The 25,411-nt window shown below is 35.7% G+C and overlaps 2 protein-coding genes across 3 annotated transcripts in view; one reads left to right on the forward strand and one right to left on the reverse strand.

Annotated features, from left to right (window-relative positions):
- LOC143226565 (nucleoside diphosphate phosphatase ENTPD5-like) overlaps positions 1 to 18,542 on the reverse strand; it is a 40,666-nt gene extending 22,124 nt beyond the window's left edge. Inside the window, exon 1 of one of the 2 annotated variants that reach the window (XM_076457690.1) lies at positions 18,386 to 18,542. The gene's annotated coding sequence lies outside the window, so the exon portion shown is untranslated. The remainder of the gene's footprint in view (positions 1 to 18,385) is intronic. The other variant, XM_076457691.1, reaches the window with a different exon arrangement.
- Positions 18,543 to 20,546: 2,004 nt separating this feature from the next.
- The window catches only part of LOC143226567 (ryanodine receptor-like), a 250,771-nt gene continuing 245,906 nt past the window's right edge, over positions 20,547 to 25,411 (forward strand). The window contains exon 1 of the mRNA XM_076457710.1: positions 20,547 to 20,867. Within this exon, the coding sequence (XP_076313825.1) occupies positions 20,811 to 20,867 (57 nt within the window). The 5' untranslated portion in view covers positions 20,547 to 20,810. The remainder of the gene's footprint in view (positions 20,868 to 25,411) is intronic.

Raw genomic sequence — 25,411 nt, forward strand, 5'->3', positions numbered from 1 at the left:
CTAAAGAACTTTAGTAGCTGTCTCCACCAAAAGTGCCCCCAGTGGCACAGCGGTATATCTGCAGACTTACAACGCTAGAATCTGGGTTTTGATACCCGTGGCTGGCAAAACACAGATATTCCATTGTGTATCAACTTCAAAACAACAACAACAACCCACCTATAGTAACATCATCCACTCTGTAAAACACATTGAAGTACTTGTTTACAATAACACTACCCTTAAGGACATTATCCGTTTTTGTGAAAAGTACATATCGCAATTAAATATACAAGCAAACAAAAGTATTAAATTGATCATAATGATAAGAACCAGAAATTAATGTTTTATTTATAAAGCGTAACATAATTCTACTAACTTTTCAGTGACGATAATTTTAAACAATTCGTTATGTAAGTTGGATAAAATTGTAATTTGTTTTTCTTCTTTGTGGACTTTTGTGTATATAGGATTTTAGATACCCAAGAGGGTCAGGTGTAAAAAGACTTCTTCCTCCATCCCGAACATTCATGTAACCCACAGTACTCCAGCCCTTGTTTTCTGAATTTCGCGCTACGCTACACGAGGGTTATCTGCTCTAACCGTTCCTAATCTAGCAGTGTTAGCCTAGAGGGAAAGCGACTAGTTATCACCACCCACCGGGCCAGTTACTATGAAGCTGATGATATGTTGATATATTTAAATATACATGACCTTTTGGTCACTCACTCGCGAACTATCTGCACAGATGACTTCATCCTTCTTCTCCCTGTCCACCAGTTCCTCTTTTAGTGACGTGACCTCTGTTGCCACTTCGTGGAATTATAACGTCATCGCCCTCTGCTACCTGTTACGTAACAGTTACATAAATTTTAGGCGGTGGCATCCGTTGTATATTACGTAATAATTATGTAACCATCAGGTTGACATAATTAGCAAATTATGTAATTGTTATGTTGCATGCAGGTGGCGTCCTTAGATATCCTGTCACCTGGCGACTCTTGTACCTGTTAAGGAGATCAAGTTGTGACCCATTTGATAAATTTTCATATGAGTACTTCTATATCAAGTGCAATAACAACAAGATTAAACTCTGACCCTCAAAAAAACTTGTTAATGAGTTTCATCTTTTAATGATATTTTTTTCCGTCAAAGTCATCTGTAATAATGGAGATTACATTTTGATATTTGGATTAAGCATGCAATATTTTTATCCAAAGTGATTAAAAATATGAAGACGGAGAACGTTCAAAAGAAAGACAAACTGGATGAATATGTGCACACATTTTACTGTAGATGTACGTTTAGGTTCTTTAGGAAGTCAGTTGAACGATAGATAATAGATAATTATAACATACAGTCTCGCTATTTACGATCGTTTTACTTGTATTAGATAGGAATTGATTGATTGATTACTCAGAATAAAGTACAAAACAAGACAGTGGGCTATCTGTGCTCTGCCCATCACGAGTATCGAAATGCTGTTTCAAAAGGCAAAATTTAAATGTAGAGACTGAGGAATGCATAAATTATGTGCATTTTGGCAAATCAAAGAAACGAATTAAACTTGATACAGTATTTTTCTTGGAGACCGGGGATATTATAAATAAGGAATCACTTGATTCAATGTTTCATTCCTCTCAAATAATTCGAAAAATATATTACCAGAAAATAGCACAATCCGTGGAATATCAACTGATTCTTTATTTGGACATTATATATGTTTTTTCATGGAATGTGATATGTTACTTCGTTCGAACTCGCCACACGAAAATCGTGACGTTTAATGCTATAGGTATAACAAAGGAACATGTAACAAAAACAGTTAATATATTATGTTTTAAATCAAGGAAATGTAAGATATTTCTGCTATAAAACTAAATTAGGGACGACCAGCGCAGAGTCCTCGTGTAACTTTGCGCGAAATTCGAAACAAACTAGTTTATGTTTAAGGAATATAAATATCAATATCTGCTATAGCCGTCCCTAATTTAACAGTGTAAGACTAAAGGTAAGGCAGCTAGTCATCACCAGCAATTGCTAACTCTATGACTACTCTTTTACCAACGAATCAATCCCATTATAACGCCCCCACGGCTGAAAGGGCGAGCATGTTTGGAGTGACGGAGATTCGAACCCGCAACCCTCAGATTTTGAGTCAAGTTGCTCAACCACCTTACCGTGCCGGGTCTGCACAGGGGAGGAAGGTTATTGGAAGTATAGTTGTGTAGAATTCTTATAATGACGGGGATGAAGGAATTGTAGCACAGTCAGCATTTGCACATGGAAGCAAAACTCATCGTGCTGGCCCTATATATAACAACCACTAGTTATAGGAATGCCATTCTTAAATCCAATAGTGAATGTTACAATACATCAAAACTTATATCTGTATAAAGACAACCACATAAACCAAATAAAGAGAACTAAAAATGGCTCTAAAGAAAGAAAGAAACTGATGCAACTAAACATTATATTAATAAACTATAATCTTACTATATTTCAAGGCAAAAAACCCGTAAATTATAGTGTAACATTCTTAGATTGAATCAACTATACAATCAATTAAAAAAACAGTTAAAACGGTATCAAACAAAAACAATATAAACTATTGTGTAACAGTATTAGATCGGATCAAATATACAACCAATTAAAGAAACAGTTAAAACGTTATCAAACACAACAATGTAATCCGTGATGACGACAAAACCCACTTGTAGAGAAAATTATATATGTGAAAACGGCTGGTACGGATAGAGAAAACTCTATGTAGAGGAGCGAACAACGTTTCGACCTTCTTCGGTCATCGATGTTTGATTATATTTATTAATACAGGCATAAATGTGTTCCTTTTCACGCCCTCTACATTCCTACACTCAATTACACAACCGCCTTCAAATATGTGGACAGTTATCGGTCAATTACCTCTTTCTTTCTTTGTGAACCTGACGATGACCGAAGAAGGTCGAAACGTTGTTCTCTCCTCTACATAGAGTTTTTTGTATCCATACTAGCCGTTTTTACTTATATAAAAACAACGTAAACCATTGTGTACAGTCTTAGATCGGATCGAATATACAACCAGCTAAAGAAAAACAGTTAAATCGTTATCAAACAAAAACAACGTAAACTATTGTGTAGCAGTCTTACATCAATCAAATGTACAATCAATTAAAGAAAAACAGTTAAAACGTTATCAAGCTGAAAACCGGGTTTTGATACCCGTGATTGGCAGAGCACAGCTCTTCCCTTGTGTAGTTTTAGGTTTAGTTCTAAACAAACAACATTATTTGTATCGCTGTACAGAAGAGTCTTGTTTCTCCAACTGAGGTTTGTGTTTTATGTCAAAAATTTCTTTAAAACATCTTTAAAATATGATTTATAGAATAATTTTTTTTTCGTAAAATTAAATGTATATAAACTAAAATATTCAATTTTTGGAAAAAAAACTTTTCATGTACACGGAATCTTTCTTTGAAACAACAACAACAAAATAAATCGACAGGTTTGCGGGCCGAAATTCTTTTTAATTAAAAGTAGACCTTGAGTTACCAAAGTTACTAAGTAATGTATAATTAAAAGGAGACCTCTGGTTACTAAAGTTGCTAAGTAATGTATAATAAATTGGTTTTATTTAGGGATTTGAGATATTATTTCGAAATCTGAAATCTTTGATTCCGTGGTTATCTGGTCGTTTTGAATTCTTGTTAAGAGAACTCAAAACTTGTGATGTTTATTTTCTTTTTAACGAAATTTTGGAATACATATTAGCAGGGGCCCGGCATGGCCAAGCGTATTAAGACGTTCGACTCCTCATCCAAGGGTCGCGGGTTCGAATCCCGGTCGCACCAAACATCCTCGCCCTTTTAGCCGTGAGGGCGTTAAAGTGTGATGATCTCTCCCATTATTCGCTGGTAAAAGAGTAGCCCAAGAGTTGGCGGTGGGTGGTGATGACTAGCTGTCTTCCCTCTAGTTTTACACTCCAAAATTAGGGACGGCTATCTTTGTGTAGCTTTGCGCGAAATTCAAAAACAAACAAGCAAACTTTCGATACTCGAGATGGGTAAAGCACAAATAGCTCATTGTGCTTAATTACAAACAAATAGCGAAGCGAATTACTTTATTGTTGTTAAGCACAAAACTGCACATTATACTGTCTGTACTTTGTCTACCGTGGGTATTGAGATCCGAATTTTGTCGTTATAAGCTCTCTTATTTAGTCAAGAAGTGTAAAATATTACGCATGTAACAACTCAACCACATTTTCACTCTTCAACGACCAATGATATTTGTCGACAGGGCAGCATTTACAGATTGGCAGCTAGCTGCCGAGGGACACGAAATTAATAACATGGAACGAAAGAGGTAACAAAAATTTAATAAATCAAGTTTTTGTTTAATTTTTGTTATGCGATGTACCGCAACCACCACACCAGATTGATATACCAATCTTTTGTTTTGTTTTGTTTGTTTGTTTTGGAATTTCGCACAAAGCTACTCGAGGGCTATCTGTGCTAGCCGTCCCTAATTTAGCAGTGTAAGACTAGAGGGAAGGCAGCTAGTCATCACCACCCACCGCCAACTCTTGGGCTACTCTTTTACCAACGAATAGTGGGATTGACCGTCACATTATACACCCCCACGGCTGGGAGGGCGAGCATGTTTAGCGCGACGCGGGCGCGAACCCGCGACCCTCGGATTACAAAGTACACGCCTTAACGCGCTTGGCCATGCCGGGCCCTATACAAAGAGGAAGATTTGTTAGACGGTACAATGTACAAGTGCCATTGATAGCAAATACATCTACCTGACAATGCCTACAGGCCGAGAGGAGAAGAAAACATGCCTTAAGAAATATGTGGAACAAATAACTTAAACCGGTGTGGGAAGGCATTGTGAACACCGAGTGAGAGGGACAAACAATCAAAATCTTCATCAGTGTGGTCAGAATCAGGAAGAAAAGGGGCAAAAGGAGGAGATAAAGTTTGTCCCATATAACTCTCAATCTCTTTGAAAATAAATGCCAATACATTCATCCTGTGGCCTGAAATATGGCATCAGGTGAATAGACCTGAAGTGGTCACATTAACTTCAGAATCTATGTATGACATCAAACAAACAAGCAAAAGATTTGCTGGCAAAACAGATAAGTAAATACTTTCAAAGTGAAAGGGAACATAATGTAAATTAAACTAAGGTGAATCACTCTGTAACAGAACTGGAACAAAAGAAAAATGTCTAATCTCAAGTTCTGTCAAATGAGAATTGATTGTTCAGTAATGGTGCACAGAGGGAGCCATGTGATGGTGGTGTTCTATTGGTGGAAAAATTATGACATGAAATCACATGAAAGTGAGGCGAAACACACATCTGCCTGGAGCTATACCACATGTTATTGTGAGCCTTGTTTATCGAATCTTGACACTTATTATTATGGAAAGTCGAAAACCACACACATTTGTACTTAACCCTTTATATGTTGTAATTAGCATTTTTGAGCAAGATGCATTTACTTTTACTTATTTTTCCCCTAAAAGGAGCCTAAGGTAGCCTAGAGAGGTCACCTGTTTTAACCACTTCCACCAATTAACAGTGGTATGTTATCTGCCTGTCTCTCAGTCAGTATACACTAAAATGACGTCACATATAGGGCGTTTAACATTGAAATTTGTATTGTTGTGATGTCACTAAAACTGTGCACCCTATACATCACGAGGAGTACTATGCACTCTGTAGGTTGTAACACAGCATGACGTACGAACTTCAAATGCGAGACATAAACATATTTTTTAATCTTAATTTTGTTTTATTTACTCTTGGAACATAACACTTTCGGAAAGCACATTTATCAAATAATTTTGCTTATGTAGGTGGTATAAATAATAATTTAATCATAACGCATCCCTCTCGAAATGATTGCGATCTTTGTTGGATTACATAAAGTTTAACCAATGCCACAGAAACGGAAAAGCATTTCGTAAATTTAACTAACTAACAATAAACCAAAAATAACAGTATAGTTCTTAATATTGTGATAATTGTAAATATCATTATATTTTATCATTTCATAACTACTAAAGACTATATATTTACCAAGATATATTTATGTACCTTTTTTTAAATATTCGTGCAGGTGTTCTTCATGCCTTTAAAATACTCTCTTGAACTATAAAAGGGAAGGTCTTATCTTATCTTCTAATTTATACAAAAGTTTTGATATCTCTGTATTAGAAGTGGGTTAACACATCTATGTTCTACATATTCCACCTACTTTCATGGAATGAGTCATAAAACTCATTCAATTGTGTTTCTGTGCTGTAACTTCTTGGAGCTAAGTCACACTCATTTCAAGGGGTGAGACAGAAATTTGTACGAATAGAGGGTTAATATTGTTTGAATATGTTTAACGAGAATGATAACAGAGTCTTGACCTGACTTAAAAGTATGGTTTCTCATTTTTCTTATATTGTTTTTGTTCTGCACAAGCGTATTTTTGCTTTGATCTATTTCAAGATCTCAGCTTTCAATTAAAACTCTACAAATAAGTTAGAATCTAATTTCTAAGCTCGAAGTTATTCCTTGTGAGAAATAGTTTTGGTTTTTTATCCATTTGTAGTCAGTGTTTGAAATTATTCTCGGTATAACCTGTATTTTTCGAATATTAGTATACTTGCTTACTATAAGACGGCAGAAAGACATGACGTAACTGTTTTTTGTGTTTTTTTTTCAATTTCGCGCAAAGCTACACGAGGGCTATCTGCGCTAGCCGTTCTTAATGTAGCAGTGTAAGACTAGAGGGAAAACAACTCGTCATCACCACCCACCGCCAACCCTTGAGCTACTCTTTTACCAACAAAGAATGGGATTGACTGTAACATTATAACGCCCCACGGCTGAAAGGGCGGACACGTTTGGTGTGACGGGGATTCGAATCCGCGACTCTCAGTTTACGAGTTGAGCACCTTAACCACCTGGCCATGCCGGGCCTATGTGTCGTAAATCACTGTATATTAATTACTTCAATGAGAATCATACGCAAACAGCATAATTTCGCAGATTTTGCCTCTGTGTTATTCCAAATAATACTTCTCCAACGGTTAGTGAGTGTGGAGTATTACAATAACATGAGATTCGAAAGAAAATATAAACAGAGTTTAGAATTAAACTGGGTTAAAAAAAACACGAAAACTTGTTCATATTTTTTTACTGTGCTAATAAAGACAATATTGTTAGAAAAGTTTATTATCATAGAAACAAGGCGAATTCCACTTTTGTCTTCATTGGCTGACATTGAAGATCACCTAGGTCGAAACGTCGTTCTCTGCTTTATCAGTAAAAGTGTTAACACCCATACCAGCCGTTCTGAGGTACATTTTTACTTCAAGTGGATTTCTCGTCATTAAAAATTACTTCACCAGGGCGATTGTACGAGGGTGTAAGTCTATTGTGTTTCTTTGTGTACTGTGTTATCTGTTAAAACTTCATTACGTGTGAGCTTAACTGCATTACGTCATCGTTAACCGTACGCGCTAGTGTGATCCTAACGAAACTTAAACCAAACAATTATCAATAGAAGAAATGACATTTATTTCACCCAACGGTGCAGAAACCGATCCATAATTTTGTGAAGATAAAATTATCCAATAATTTTAACCAGTGTACAAACATTATCCATAATTTACAGAAAAAAAAACCCTACTAAAACCATGTTAAACTCATAAAGAACTAGATTTTGTTTGTTTGTTTGTTTGGGAATTTCGCACAAAGCTACTCGAGGGCTATCTGTGCTAGCCGTCCCTAATTTAGCAGTGTAAGACTAGAGGGAAGGCAGCTAGTCATCACCACCCACCGCCAACTCTTGGGCTACTCTTTTATCAACGAATAGTGGGATTGACCGTCACATTATACACCCCCACGGCTGGGAGGGCGAGCATGTTTAGCGCGACGCGGGCGCGAACCCGCGACCCTCGGATTACGAGTCGCACGCCTTACGCGCTAGGCCATGCCGGGCCTAAAGAACTAGATGATCCATGATGACGAGAAAACCCACTTGTAGAGAAACGTTGTTCATTTCTCTACATAAAATTTTCTCAATCTGTACCAGCCGTTTTTACATATATAAAGAACTAGATGAATCAAGACCATCAACTGGCCTGCTGCATTCAACCAGGCTGACATTTTTGTTTTTATTAAACACTATGTGGACATTTCTATCGGAAAAAGAATTCTGGGCTTTTGTGAAGCTTTATTGTTTTTACTAAACAATTTTACAGGACAAAAGTATTTTTAATGCCTCTAGCCTCATTATCAGTATACCAGACATTTTGACACTCACTGCATACGTAAACTGACTCATCTATATCAATCTATATATACTGGACTGGTTTGACCATTGACCCTTTTCACGTGATGTCATCGGAAGTTGTGAAGAGGTCACCTTGTTGTACTTTCAGTTGCTAGGGTAGATTTTTCATGTTGTAGATCGTATCTAATGTAAAAATGTCAATGTTTGTTACGCGGTATTATAACAAAAACCGATCTTGCTTTGCTATGGTTTTTCCCTAAGTAATTTAATTTGACATTGTCATAATGTTACTACATCGTTAGACTCTTAAGGTCTAATAGCAGAAACGCTATTTAACAAACTTTCATCATTTAAGCACGTAACTTTCGTTTTAAAGCTCAGAGTTCTTTTTTTTTTTTACGTTCATCATGATATGGTATTGTCAATTCAACCAATCCCATGCATTTCATAATTTCATACAGCTTACCAAGGAGACAATCCAAATTGTTGGACATTTGTGTTCTAAATTATTCCTGTGTGTGTTTTTTTACTTACAGCAAAGCCACATCGGGTTATCTGCCGTGTCCACCGAGGTAAATCAAACTCCTGAATTTAGCGTTGTAAATCCGAAGACTTACCCAGCGAGGGACAAATTATTCAGAGTGATAGGTTTTATCCAATAAAAGTCTCCAGGTTGTACTGACTATTTGTCTGTATTTTTATTACCTGAACATCTACAAAACGTGTATTGTTACTAAAGCTCAGGAATACACTGTTCTTCATACTGCTGAAAATTGGATTACGTGTGTGTTCTGAGAAAATTCTTAGTGACGTTCAGCTGTTTAGTTTCTTTTGAAGTAATTAATACAAAGTTTTTACAAAGAGTTTGTTATAACAAAACTAAATAAGTAATTGAAATAAAATTATATCATACCTAGGCCTATAGCAAATAAACTACTCAAAAGAAAATTGTTATTATATATATATATATAAATACTCATAAAAAGTGAATAAATTTTCAGTACACATTTAACATCAAGTGTCGTTAATGCCGTAAACGTTTTGCACAAAAAATTTTGAATTTACCAAATTTCGAGAAAAGTTAGACTACAGTTAAAATTATAAGAACATCTGATAGACTCTTGATTTGTTCATCTCCAGAAATTTATTAGCTAAAGAAAATTACAAGAGTCCAATGAGTAGTTTAATAAAAGTTTTTCAAGTAGAAACAGTTGTGTAAGAAGTAACAGTGACAATAACACCTCCTCTCGATCCTAACGCTTTTGATTGAACACCATTGTTACAGTTTGATAGTGTTTAATTACGTATTATGTATAAAGAAGATAGCATAATCTTGCCTATAAAAAATCTAGAAGTTTAAAAGTGAGAATAATAAAAGTTCCCTAAGATTATTTATTTTAAACAACAATAGTTTCAAAATGTAACAGTATCGCAGGACTACAAACATAATTTCTATAGCAACCAATTTATGTATTTGTCAGGGTGGGATTAAGATAACTGTAGGCCAAGAGCAAAGGTTAATAATGCTCTTCCACACACCAGTAATAAACACAAAATATGAACTTAACCTCACTCTGTATAAGTGAGCGAATGTCATATTAGCCTGCAGTGAAAAGTACTGTGATCTTAGGATTCAATCCCATACATATTTGTATAGTACAAAAATGCTGTAACGTATTAAGTTATGAATAATACTGAACACGCAAGTATATTTAGTAAATATAATCTGGGCTTCGGATAACACAAAACTACGAGTGGGTAATACATGTACTGAAAGAATTTCCAGTGCGAATAATATCAATGGGAAATCAATGCAGAATATGACCATTGTACCGTATCGTTGTAACGTTATTCTGTTTTTCGGCTTTTGTTTAATAATAGTTTATTTGGGGGAAACTAATTCAAAGTTAGATACACGCAATACGAAAATTGATTTGTTTATCCTTTAACGTTTGCTACAGCTACTCGTACTTTTAGGACTAGCTTTAAATACAAAAGTTTCAACAGAAACTCAAAAACTATTATTGGCCTAAAACACTAGTAACGCTTAACAAAACATGTTTCTTATTATTAACAAATCTGACTAATTTACCGATTAATTAACAGAAATATCAAATCTCAGTGACCTGTATAACTTATGTGATCAATAACTTAGTTTTAATCGATTATTTATAATGAACTCTCGCTTCTAACAGGAAGTTTTCAGATTCTGGAATTTCTTATCAACGTTATACACCTAATGTAATCATCATAATTAGCAAACAACTAAATTATAACACTGAAAATATGACTTACAACGAAGTTCTTTTCTTGGATTGTGAAGTAACTTAAACAATTTTCATATACAAACACAACGGTACATTAAACTGTCCATTTACCAAATCGTTTTTCTCTTCAATGGGACACAGATGTTATATCTTTTATTCTTTATCGTCACTGGCTATCCTGCCACTGGAAGAGTTTATCCTAGATTGGTGTTGATTAAATGCATTGGTGACTCTATCCTTGAAGATTCTCCGGAATTGATCTTGATGGAACCTTGGGCTTTTCAGCAGACTTATTTTCCATTGGAAAATTATTTTCTGGAGTTACCCCTTTGGCTTTTCTCTCATAAATGTATTTTCAAAGGTGATCATAGTGGGTGTTTTTTAGTCTAAACTTCCTGTCTTTTATCAGTGGTATGCCTAACTTACAACGCTAGCAACCAGGTTTCGATGCCTGTGGTGGGCAGAACACAAATAGTCCATTCTGTAGTTTTGTGCATAACATTAAAAAAAATCCAAACCTTTTTAACAAGCAATATCTCCTTTTCTTAGGATTTATTTGTTTGTAATTTAAGCACAAAGCTACACAATGAATAGGATAGATGGGGCATTCCCAGCTGCACCTCAACCCATAAATCATACTAGGTTCTGTCTTTCTGGTATCCAGTCAACTTTTCTTCTTTTTTTTAATGGTTGAACTCTGAGACATATTCTTAAAATATTGTCTCCTTGGCTTTATAAAAGCTGTTCATTTTTTTACGGTATCCGCTGTAATGGTAATGTTTCCCCAAGTTATTGCAGTTCGTGTTTTTTTTGGTTTTTTTACATTTGTTGAAAGAAATGTTTGTTACATTTAGGGTCCAATCTAAAGTTTCTAGCAATACGTTCTTTCAAGTTACATTTGAAATATTTATTGTCTCGTGTTTGTTTCCTCCACTCTGTGCGACTATTTCCCTGAACTGCCACATCTACCAAGTACAGGATGTTTCTAAATTTTATAATTTCTTTTATTTACTTTCTAGATCTAACGTTATCAACATGATTAACGGCTAGGTCCTTCTAACAAATAAATTTGCACACTAGCTTGGTAAATATTAGTTATTTAAATTACTTAGTAGAGAAAATAGGTGATATAAGAGAAATTCCTTCATCCAGATTAATCTCAGACACAGGCCCTAAACAATTACTGCTCAACTTAACCTGTGCAGCCATCCGCTACTGATATCAATATTAATTTATTAAGTTATGCGGAAATATTTCAGTAGCATTTCGTACGTAACTTGTATTGTGCCATTTCAACATTTTACAATTACGGATTTGTTTTTTTCTTGCTTCTTTAAAGCAAAATCAAACACTACTCAGTGTTTAAAGTTAAATTGCAGTTTCAAACTCTGCTGGAGTTATCAGTACAACCAGTCTTGTTTGGGTCAATGGTTGATCTCTAATAAGGTTTAATTAATACAAAGTAGAAAAAACTTCTTACTGCATTGTTAACGGCGATAGATAAATTCAACAAAATTCTCAGGTGTTGGGAAATGACTATATTATTAGTCTGTTCTTGTACATGTATTCCGATACACGTTTTGAACATATTTCATTCACTCTTCTGAGTGGAATTGTTATTAATCACACAGTTCTATTGTACTGATATAAATTGGTTTGATATATTAGTCTCGAAGTTTATGTTGAAAAGTTTATTTATGAAATTAGGCCTAAGAGTGAACGTAGCGGTAGCAAACTTTTACTGTGAAAAAAATATTGTGAACTGAAATTAGCATTATTCTTACAAATAATCCAAAAGAACCCGGACAACGAGCGAACACATTACAACAATATCATTACTAAAAGCGTTAAGTAATATTGTTAAGGGCCTGGCATGGCCTAGCGCGTAAGGCGTGCGACTCGTAATCCGACGGTCGCGAGTTTGCGCCCGCGTCGCGCCAAACATGCTCGCCCTCCCAACCGTGGGGGCGTTATAATGTAAGAGTAGCCCAAGAGTTGGCGGTGGGTGGTGATGACTAGCTGCCTTCCCTCTAATCTTACACTGCTAAATTAGGGACGGCTTGGTGCAGTGAGCTAACAACCTACTCACTTAAATACTTGTTGAAGAATCCGCAAGCAATTGCGGCCCTATGTTCTTAGATGGAATCCAATGGTGATAACTAAATAACCAATATTGTTAAACCTTTAAATATATGAAAATAAAAATGCAACATAAAGAAAAAAGAAGAGTTTATTAAAAAAAATCAAAAATAGACTCTTGAATAAATTAAGGGAAAATACCTTAAAAATTAAAATTAGAAATCCTGTACCCACCAGCATGGCAAGGTGGGTTAAGGCGGGCGAGTCGCAATCTGAGGGTCGCGGGTTCGCATCCTCGTCGCACCAAACATGCTCGCCCTCCCAGCCGTGGGGGCGTTGTAATGTGAGGTTGGTAAAAGAGTAAACCTAGAGTTGGTCGTGAGCTGGTGTCTTCCCTCTAGTCTTACACTGCTAAATTAGGGACGTCTAGTACAGGTAGCCCTCGTGCAGCTTTGCACGAAATTCAAAAACAAACAATAAAGTTTAATATTTTGTGTCTTAGCATTTGTGAGCCTCTTCATACAGAAAATAAATAAAAAACATGATTGTTTGTAAATAGAATACTAATTTTCCTTTCTTTTCTAGGTGACTTCGTTTCACATAATTGTTCCGAGTGTAAATATATTTGTCTATAATTTCAACAATTCCTGGTACTAAATTTACACTTTATAAGGTGTATGAATACTTAAAGTTTGTTATTAAACAAATAAACAAAACGTTTTTATTGTAGTCAACAATGTTAATAACTTCGGAACTGAAGTTGTTTGTAGCAGCATCAGTTTTCAAAATCTTAATTAATTATGCAGTAAAAACCAATTTACGTCCAGTACATGTTCTTTCCTCATAATTATTACGTTTTCCATGTGCAAGTTGGTGTATGGTGGAACAAGGTGGAAAGAAAGGACAAGAGCTGTACTGAATGTGTTGAATAGGTTCCAGTTTTTCTTTTATTTGTACAGCACACAAACACAAGTAACAGCTATTGTTTTTGCTTCGAGCTTTCCAGCAAGTATCAGATATAAATACTGCTAGCCTCGTTCTATAATTAGTCCAGTAATGTAAACTTAAATCTAATTAGGACAGTATTTTAATAATTTTTGTTGTTGTAAATTCTGCGAAAAATAATATAAATATTATAGAATGAGATGCAAAAGTACAAAAAAGAATGATAGCCTAATCCTGTACAGATATACACACATTTTTTTCCTTTCAAACCCATGAAACCGATTCCCAAAAAAGTATGTAATCTTAAACAGTTGTACAAGTTGAAAAATAGAATAAAACGAGTTGTTGTATGGAAATATCTGGAAAATACTCCGTGACTTCTGTGTATTGTGAGCGTTTTAAAAATATCCTACAACCATAAACGTTCTGTTGTAACGGATGAAACAACAATAACAGAAAAATCCCTTCCATGCGCACAAATCAAATCAAACACACGTCGGTGTGTTTTACTTAATTATGGTGGACTCGATTAATTCACATGGTAAGAAAATAAAATAAAAATATTAGGAAAACTTTTCAAAATAATTTTCTAACTAGTCTTTTATTACACAAATGTGAGAAGCTATATGGACGATAGCATAGTTTTTTATTGTTGTTAAGCGGAACTGGCTCATTGTACTCTGCCCATTTTAGTTATCGAAACCAAATTTTCAACATTATATGCCCACAGGATTACTACTAAACTACTAACAGAAGGGGAGGCAATGCAACTGTTCTTGCTTAGGTTTTTGTTTTGTTGTACAACAACAAAATGAATTACTTTATATAACCAGCTAGCATTACAGTTTGTCATTGTTAACTACAGATGGAAAGTTGGCAGATCTGAAGGTTCCAGAAATAGAAGAATATTGGTGTTCTCACATCGGGGAAGGTTTGTTATCTAAAGTTCTTTAATGTTGTTTTTTTTTCATAATGGGCACGCTAAAACATGAAAATGAAAACAAAATCAATTTGTTTGCGAAATATGTTTAACTTTAGTAAAATATAGTTGACATCTACGACTAGATGTAATGTGACGGATTTTTTTCCTTGTAGTTTAGAAAAGTAATTCAAGTTTTCTAAAAATAGAAACGTATCGACCTCAACGATGTTTTGATTTAATGTAAAGACAAGTTTAAAACAAATTTGAAAATTTTAGAATTAACTTAAGAAAATTGTAGGAAATGAAGCAACATTCCCCATACAATAGGCCATCTTTAAACACTTGATGCATCCCATATGGGCCCGGCATGGCCTAGCGCGTTAAGGCATGCGCTTCGTAATCTGAGGGTCGCGGGTTCGCGTCCGAGTCGCGGCAAACATGCTCGCGCTCCCAGCCGTGGGGGCGTTATAATGTGACGATCAATCCCACTATTCGTTGGTAAAGGAGTAGCCCAAGAGTTGGCGGTGGGTGGTAATGACTAGCTGCCTTCCCTCTAGTCTTACACTGCTAAATTAGGGACGGCTAGCACAGATAGCCCTCAAGTAGCTTTGTGCGAAATTCCAAAAAAAACAAACAAACAAAACAAAAAAATGCACCCCATACAATATGCCATCTTTAAACACTTGGTGGATCCCATACAATAGGCCATCTTTAAACACTTGGCGGAAATATTTGGAATAAGTGCATATTATTTTGTTTATTTATTTCATCTTTTCTTATTTTATACATTATTTCGCTGCTATTAGCATTTTGATTTCTTTGGGTTTACCTGTGATTGGGTTCTTTATTGTTTATTTGATTTATGTTACTTGGCTATTACCATCACATAATTGATTACAGACAGTGAATGTGTCTGGTGAAAGTTTGGTTCAGAACATTAAAGTTTGTTTGAATTCAAGCACATTGCAACACAATGGGCACTCTAGTTTCTGACCATAACGGGAATCGAAACTCGGTTTCTAGCGTTGTACGTCCGCAGACATTTCGCTGTGCTCCTGGGGTGCGAAGACGTTATGGACTCAATCACTTGAGTCAGGCCCTCTGATAAGGTCGGATATATTAATGTACTGTTGCAAAGCGAATTCATATACGCGCTGGTGTATAAGTAGAGAAGCTATTTTTATCATTTTTGTTTGTTTGTTTGTTTTAAATTTGGCACAAAGCTACACGAAGGCTACCTGCACTAGTCGTCCCTCATTTAGTAGTATAAGATTAGGAGGAAAGCAGCTAGTCATCACCACCTACTGCCAACTCTGGGTCTACTCTTTTATCAAAGAATAGTGGGATTAGCCATCACATTGTAACGCCGCCACGGCTGAAAGGACGAGTATCTTTGGTGTGACAGAAGGATTCGAGCTCGCGACCCTCAGATTGCGAGTCGAGCGCTCTAACCAGTAGCTATTCACTACTGACGACTAAATAGATCTTTGACATATTTTTTGGTATGTCTTGACATCATGTTTTTGGATTACATTTTAAGACATTTTCACGTCATTGGTTTGTGGTTACTAACATCTTTCGCCCGCTTAAACTTGATGATTCTAAATTCTAGTTCTGTGAGTGTATGGTTATTGTTAGTAGCGTGTAACTGTATTTACGAGCACGGTGTACAACAGATTAAAGTCCTATCTTTGCAACAGTTTGAAATGTACATCGTTGACACAGTGTCACAAATGGATCACTTCCAGGTGACATTACACTTAGTCACTGCAATAAATGGCTCAGAAAAATCATAGCAAGGGTAAAAGTGACTTTTTACATCACCTTATACATCTGGTCCAGCATGACCAGGTGGTTAAGGCACTCCACTAGTAATCCGCGGGTCGCGGGGTCTAATCACCGTCGCACCAAACATACTCGCCCTTTCAGCCGTGGGGGCGTTATAAAGTGATGGTCACTCCCACTATTCGCTGGTAAACGAGTAGCCCAAGAGTAGGCGGTGGGTGGTGATGACTAGCTGCCTTCGCTCTAGTCTTACACTGCTAAATTAGGGACGGCTAGCGCAGATAGCTCTCGTGCAGCTTTGCGCGAAATTGAAAACCAACTAATCTTATACATCTAAACTCAATTGTGTATGACAGTGTTATATAGATGTAAAATAATTATTTCTCTCTTCAAAGGTTGACGGCACAATTCGATCTGAGTTATCATATACACAGCTTGCTTCAGTTCTATGTTTAAACGATTTTAAGCTAAATAAACTCTGAATATTTAGATGTTAGCTGGTTAGAAGTACGTTCTTATCGATTTATTTAAGAAAGTCTAATAAATAGTACTTGTGTTTGTTTTCATTTGGAAATTGTTTTCAAATTTCTATTAATATTATCGACGTAACAGTATTTAGCAGTCTTTTCATTAGACGAGCTCTTGAAATTGCTAAAGTTATGATCTGTGTCAGTACACGTGCTCACGTGAAACTGTAATCTTCTTCTGCAAGAACTGGCAGACCGTCACAACATGGTGATAAGAATAGAGTTGAAGCACAATAACAAACTCCTGGCGTCCTTTACTTCCACTCGCATACTGCCCCTTGTTTTTGTACGCGGTAACCCCATGTATAACACATAACTGTACAACGTTTATTACAATCACAAGGAGCAAAATGTTAAAGAAACAAACATGTAACTAACTGACTTGCGTTAAATTCCAAGAATTTATTAGTGAAACCAAATAATAACATTCTTTGAAAGATTGTTTAGGTAGAGCTGAAGACGAAAGGCGGAAGACTTTCGAAACGTCGTCCTCTGTACTTATGTCTCCACAACAGGGTTTGTGTTTTCTTATAGCAAAGCTACATCGGGCTATCTGCTGAGCACACCGAGGGGAATCGAACCCCTAATTGTAGCGTTGTAAATCCGGAGACATACCGCTGTACTAGCGGAGCGCTCCACAGTAGGCATTTGCCGTCAATTCTACAAAGTTTCATCAAATAATAACATGTTAAAGCATAACAATCACACTACACCTACCATATTCAAAGCCAGCGAGGCCTGTCGTCCTGTCGGCTGTAATATAACACTGTAATGGTTTAGGTTACTTATATGATCAAGAACTGTTAAAGTGTGAAGGTTAAGCAAGAGACTTGTACTTATTGTCAGTTTTATATAAGCCATGTTTAAATTGTTTACCCGCCGAAGCACGTGACACACGTTAACTTGCTTTGTGTTTAGTAACATTCTTTCTTGTAGATTTGATAAATATTCCGAAGGTGTTAACAGCCATTATTGAAAAAATAAAAATTCTGTCTCAGACAAAAGCAGCTGTCGTTGGACCTAAGCCATGGATGGTCAATTTTTTTTTGAAAAATTGTGAAAATTTTAAATTTTGAGCAATGTGCCTATCAGGCACTCATACAAAGGATTGGGAAAAAAAAGACGATTCAAGTAGTCAAATTAAAAAGGCATTAAAAATTGAATGACGTAACTGATAGTACATTTATATCATTCTATTCGTGTGCACAAATTCCATCAACGTTTGTGCTAAGTGTCATAACGTACGATATTTTTTTAAATAGCAGGCTAAAGTATGGCTGGTGTGCCATTTGCAACTCGCGTGACGCAAGTTGTCTACCTTTAACCGAAACAATAGAGAAACCAGCTATCGTTGTACCTACACAGTTATTATTATATAATTTTGCTGTTGTAATCACTTACTTTTATGATTAGGAAAGAAATAACAAATTATATCATTGTTTTTGTTTGATTTTAAAACATATTTGTAACCGATGGAACATATATACGTATATAGATACAAACTCAAGCATCCAAAACTACCCGGTGGCTTTAATAATTAAAAGTCTTTACGATAAAAAAAAAGAATAAAACTTACCATAAAGGTTCCCTTAGAAACAAAACAAAAAATTAACAGTACAACTAATTCTAGAGCTCCATAAAACAAAACAGAGGTGTTAATTAGTAATATCTTAGAAGAGGAAACAGCGCGACTCTTTTTATACTTCTGACAGTATCGATTCTACGGATTTTGTTGTTTAAGCGGCATCTATTGGTAATATGTGTAACTACGTATTAACGTGTTATAAGTACGTACGAAACATAACGAGCAATAAATAATATTTTGTTAACCAGTATTATTTCGAGCTTACGTCCCAGTTTTCCAAGAAGCTTTTACTATTAAGACACGTGGTTTATGGTACAGGTAAACTGAGTAATTTTAATTTCAATTATAGCAAGCTATCGGCTCAGAGAGAAATTACAAATCAACCTGAAAAAAATGTACAGGGAACTTTTCCTGTTTTTCTTACTTAAAAAGATTAAAATGCATTGTTTGATCATTTGTGTACCCTTGTGTTATACCTAATTTCCGTAAAAAGGGATAATATAATTCTAAGTTACACGCATTACGTCAGTTTTTCAAAATGTGACAATCTTTTAATACGGAAAAGTCGGTAAACTGTTCCTCAGTGGAACATTGGTGTGTCTGCAGAAATCGGGTTTCGATACCTGTGGTGAGCAGATCACAGCTAGCCCATTGTATAGCTTTGTTCTAAATATCAAGACAATACAGTTGCAATACCAGAGCATTAAAATCGTTACGAACAAGTCTTATGAAAGATCCCCCGGATTTAAGATGCTAAATTTCAGGGTTAGATTCCCGCGGTGGACATAACAAATAGCCAATTGCGACTTGAACAAATTTATGATAAAAATAAAAGATTAGAAATCATATAGACGCACCTTGGAATATATTTCGTGTTTAAATCGAATCGAATGTTTGTATTAATTCGAGTCCTGTGCAATCTTGATGATAGACGTGCTGAATGTTTGTTAGCTGTGACTTAATATTGCAGCTGAGTTGCAAACTGAGAAGTTTTCTTATTGGTTGGGGAGGGACATAATGAGGTCAAGTGTTGTTAAATACAGAATTAATGGTGTTTTTTTTACTCGTAATAAGTGTATATTTATTATTTTAATTATCAAAAACTGAAATTTACCTCAGCCTCTGTATTTGCGGCCCTCTGATGTTGTTTATAGCACTCACTACCCGTCTCCTCTAGGTTTCATCTAATTGGAAATACTTTTTTTGGTTCAATTGTTTCTTGTTTTAAAGTAAAGCCACATTGGGCGATCTAATATGGTTACATGGAGGAATCAAATCCCATATTTTAGCGTTGCAAATCCATAGACGTACCATTGTCCCGCTGGGTTAACCTTTGGATTCAAGTTTCATAGTATGACCGCTCTGCATGTTTACAAAATTAACACTTGTATAGCAGTGGAGGCCCAGCATGGCCAGGTGGGTTAAGGCGTTCGACTCGTAATCTGAGGGTCGCAGGTTCGAATCTCCGTCGCATTAAACATGCTCGCCTTTTCAGCCGTGGTGGTGTTATAATGTGACTGTTAATCCCACTACTCATTGGTACAAGAATAGCCCAATAGTTGGCGGTGGCTGGTGATGACTAGCTGCCTTCTCTCTAGTTTTACACTAATAAATTAGGGACGATTAGCCCAGATAGCCTTGTGTAGCTTTGCGCGAAATTCAAAGCAAACAAACGTATATCAGTGGGAGTCCTGGTAGAAAGAATTTTGAAATCTTAAAATATTAAATTTTGATATTTCAGATGAGAGACAGAACGTTGGGCTGCACACCTCCCCCACTACACTGTTTATAAAAATGAACGTCAGCGAAAGTTATTTCAAGAAACAAAATATATCAGTTATAAAATTATTAATACCGTCTTGCGTAACAACAAACACCTGGTGATTAAAACAATGAGGTTCAATATTCGTTATTAAACTATTCGTCTAGTGACTGTTAAAAGCCAGACTATATTATGTAGTTATTCTAGACCACGTGACTCAATGCTGGCACGAGGCCACGTGCTTGGTGCACTGATGTGATCTTACGTGCCCGCACGAGGGCGGAACTTCAAGAATGTAAAGGCTGCGCAAACATCAACAGAAGTTAAGTTGCTGAAAATAATCGTTAATGTCCCGATTGTCCCAAGAAACGGGGTGCTGCAGTGAAAATCATTCTCTGAGTTCTTGCCGAGGACGAATCATCGATAGGCTTTCTTTCCTTTCTGGGCTCGACGTGAGTCTACATGTTGTGATACCGCTGTGTATGCATGGATACTGCGGTGTCTGTCTGCGTAGTTACGTTTAAACAAATCAACACACTCGATCGAACCACTCGACGTGACCGTTATTTGCGTAGAAAATAGACTAAGATTTGGGGGGAGAAGGGTCCATTATAATTTAAGACTCTCGGCTGGGACCGGAAAAGACCATCGGAAATGGCAGACCCAGCCGAAGGAAGTTCCGAACAGGATGATGTGTCTTTCTTGCGAACAGTAAGTACGACACCTTGTTATAATACATTATTTACACCATAAATTGGCTCTTCAGTTAAATATTTTATCACGCTAGAAAGGCTGAATTTTTAACAAAGTTTCCTTTTGACTGAAAATGCCGTTAATACACAGCAACACACACAGCCGTTTATTTAAAATTACGCTTACAAATGTAAAAAAAAAAAAAAAATTCAGAATCACACGTTACTGAGTAAATGCGTGGATATTTTATATAAGTTTATGCTTAATATATTTAGTTGAATTTGAGTTTAAGACTAAACATGTAGCATTTGTTGTTTTTTGTGATATATATATAATCGATATTTTTTATTCGAGTTTCTAAGGTTTCTTTTTTTCCCAAGATTACTGAAATAATTTATACTTATTGTGAATTCCATGCTATTTCCGCTAGTGTTACAACATTATGTAAGTTTATTCTGTTATTGAATCAGTGTATTTGTAATACCTTGATCCACAGAAAAAACTTTTAACTGAAACTCAGCTCTGTTGAACTTTTTTTTTAGTTTAAAAAAAGACTGTACAAATAGTTTACGGTGTAGTGACACACGGGCGGTATTTTCACTTAAATATCTTATACATTGTCCGACGTTATCGACGAATGGGAGTAACACTTTTCTCACAAGAATATCACAACACAAGTCCTTCGTTTTTAATCTTCACGTAGGCCTAATTCGCATACTGTACATAAATTTATAGGGCATGTGTCGTAAATCTATTTTTGTCCTTATCGCTTGGAAGATTAACCTCACTCGTTTATCCCCTTCTTGTTTTTTGTTGTTTTTTTTTGTATAGTAATGTCGATAACCCACAACCCGCTTATGTTGTGGCCATAAAATAATATGTAGTCTTCGTTCAGTTTGTTTTGTTTTTGAATTTCGCGCAAAGCTACACGAGGGCTATCTGCGCTAGCCGTCCCTAATTGAGCAGTGTAAGACTAGGGAGAAGGCAGCTAGTCATCACTACTGATCGCCAATTCTTAGGCTATTCATTTACCAATGAATAGTTGGATTGACCGTTACGTTATAACGCCCTCACGGCTGAAAGGGCGAGTCTTAGTTTAACAAGAATAGTGTGCGATTATATACACAGGAGTTCTGTAACGAAAACAGATTGTCCGGGGCACTTTTTGATGTGTGAGAGTAATAAACGGTTTGTTATATATTCTATGTACTGTGTTATCCAATAAAATAAGCCAACAAATAGTACTGATAACCCTCTAATAGAATAAGATATCTCACAAAATTGTCAACAGCCCTTTAATAAAATACGATTTCTGACAGTGTTAACAACAGTCTTCCAATGAAATAAAACCTCTCGCAGTATTGACAATAGCCCTTTAATAAAATACAATCATTAATAGTATTGGCAACTGTCTTACAATAAAATAAAACAGCTTAAAGTACTGGCAATATTTCCTCCAATGAAATAAGATTTCTAATGTTTCTGGCAATGGTCTTCCAATAAAGTAAATCCTCTTATAGGACATATAATAGGTCTGTAATAAAATAACGTTTCTCATAGCTTTGCCGATTGAAAATCGAAAGCAAAATGCAACGGAACTTCTTTTATATATAGCTGATGTACTTTTAAAAACGACTTTATGAGTCATCAAAACTGAAAGGTCATATAATGTTTACATCACATATTAAGTTATATAAAACTGTTTTCTACCTTGAAGTAATACTCCAGTGTCAATCAGTATATAAACCTACATAATGGAGGCATGCAACGTTCGGACTTAGGCACATATCAGTACCTCTAGAAAGATATCACTGTGAGTTGTAGTTCCATAAAAATGTATTAGATGTATCACACACTACAATGTTGATGATTAAGGCCACACAGCATTAGTTATTGGAGAAGACAGGTCGAATAGAGCAAAGCGTTCGTGTCGAAGTCTGTCACTGATATTATTTTACCATAGCTACTTTGATTTCGTCGATCGGGCGTATGTTATAGAACAGCGTTACCCGACCGGTGGTGCGCGAGAAAAATTTCGTAATGGAGTCTTTTTCGCTTTAGTAGTTCTTACAATTATGTTAGTTTCTTTCTAATTTATTAAAATATTTACGGAAGGAAATGGTTTGATGCAGAACCAGGTTTAAAACTACGTCTCTCTTCTGTTGAGCCGAACATTAAAGTATGTGTTTTTCTGAACAAGCTCGAAAGTCCATTTTTTTTTATTTAAGAGTTTTCACTTCTTTATTATGTTCAAATTTTACTGTGTGTTAACTGTAAACTGATGGTAGACTCAGGGATTATTATTTTATTGTAAACGTGTTACATAATATGTGTTATAGAAACTTTTTATTTTCAATAAATCCAACACATTCAAAAGTTCCTTTATTTTACAAAATTACCGGGCAGGTGGCAGCACTGCCTGTGTAGGAATAACTTGGATTGTTAATCGAAATTGTATTTTAAATAGGTCTTCAATAATTCATCAGAACTTTACAATACTATACAGTGCTCCTTTTATAACAATATCTTTGTAATGACTGAGTCACAGGTTCTGATAATGATTGTAAATATCACAATAAAACGTTTGAAGTAATTGTTCTTCTGCTTTTTTTCATCACACGACTAGCTGGTTTGCTCGTTCTTTAGACGAGTGAAATAGAAACTCGTTGGTGACAGAGGATAGAAATGTTTTCTTATATTTGTTTCTCAATAAAGTAAACATTAAAAGTGCAATAAAAATATATTAAGGTAAAAACACTGAAAAGAAATACATTTTTCCAAAAATTCTATCAATATGACATTAGATGGGGGCTACTCCCCCTCATGACTTTTCTTATCTCATCCTGTATTACTGTGTCAAGTTTGGTGATGATTGGTCAAGAAATGTGAAAGCGTATAAAGAACAGATGCACACACACACACACTGACGTTTATTTATATAGATGATGGGGTCTAACCCCATCCCCTTCATGTTCTTCTTGGTGTCAACTTATATTACTTTCTAAGATCTAGTTTTGATTGATCAAGAAATGTAGAAACGTATAAGAAACGATAGATATACGACCTTGAAATTTGTCTCTGGCACACTGTTTTATAGAGTAGATAACTCGAAAACCAAAACAATGGTATCAAACACTTTCACTGAGGTGACATAGTTTTACTCGGAGTATTCTTTTTGGTGAGTATTATTAATAACTAGTAACAATTTAAAAATATATATAATTCTAGTATAGATGATGCTATTATTATCCCTTGAAGTTAGCTTTATTATATAAATTTGGTGTTTCTTTAAAGATCAGTATCTCTGTTGGAAAATCAACAGAACTCATGTAAACAAGCTGCTTCCCTTACATATCAGTTTAGTTTAATTATTGCGTACTTCCGGGAAAACAACAATGAAATTAGGATTTACGCTATTTCATTAAAAGACATCAGATGTGATGGCTACAGACTTTGTGAGTGAACTATAGAAAATGGTGCTGGTAGATCATCACTCTGATAAACTAGATGGACTATAGAAGGAATGTAGGGCAGAACATCACGGCGTTAGAATGAAACCTTCCACAATAGACATTTATCTGTTGCAAATTGCTTGTTTATTTAAGAATTAAGCACATAGCTACACAATTACAGTGTGAAACAGATCATAAAAGCTATGTGTGGGAAGGATGCTACTGACTGGTTTTTAAGTAGTTCTAATTTAGGGTTAGCTATGTCATGAATTAGCAGATTAGTTAATGTGTAGCATAAGGTGCTGCTTTGATTGAAAATAACCAAATAATATAAGCCATATATACCTTAATATAATCTAACGTTGTAGAACCAATAAATACCTACTTTACAAAAATTTCCTTTCTCTCAAACAGAGAATATTTGGTATTTGTTTGGAGTGCTTTAAGATGTTTTTAAAAGGTCAGTTTGAAGGATTAATGGTTGTGTAGGTGATTCCCTGATTGTTTAACAAATGCTGTTACGAATTTTTACCGTGATAAACTCTTTATTTATGTATGATGCGAATTATTTAATTTAATCGGTGAGCGCATACCGCTAAAATTTAAAAAAGTTTAGTTTCAATTTCGCGCAAAGCTACACGAGGGCCATCTGGTCCAGCTGTTCTTAATTTTGCAGTGTAAGGTCAGAGGGAAGGCAGCTAGTCATCACCATCTACCGCCAACTCTTGGGCTACTCTTTTGCCAACGAATAGTGGGATTGACCGTCATATTATAACGCCGCCACGGCTGAAAGGGCGAGCATGTCAGGTGTCATGGGGATTCGAACCGGCGACTCTCAGATTACGAGTCGAGTGCCTTACCCACCTGGCCATGCCGGACCATTTAAAAAAAATAGTTTTTAAGAAAAGTGAAATATATAGACCGGTCGTTGCATAGTGGTTAATGTGTCGGACAAAACAAAATCGCGCTCCGCACTTTGCTAGTTACTTCTATAAAACCAACTTTCCAGTCCCATTATTAGATTAGAGTAATCCAAAAGCTGGTGGTTGCGCTCTCTATCAGTTCAAAGTTGGAATCGTCTTATGTAGCATTTCAGTCCGCCATGGCTTT

This window comes from Tachypleus tridentatus, chromosome 9, assembly GCF_004210375.1.
Source record: "Tachypleus tridentatus isolate NWPU-2018 chromosome 9, ASM421037v1, whole genome shotgun sequence".
NCBI lineage: Eukaryota > Metazoa > Arthropoda > Merostomata > Xiphosura > Limulidae > Tachypleus > Tachypleus tridentatus.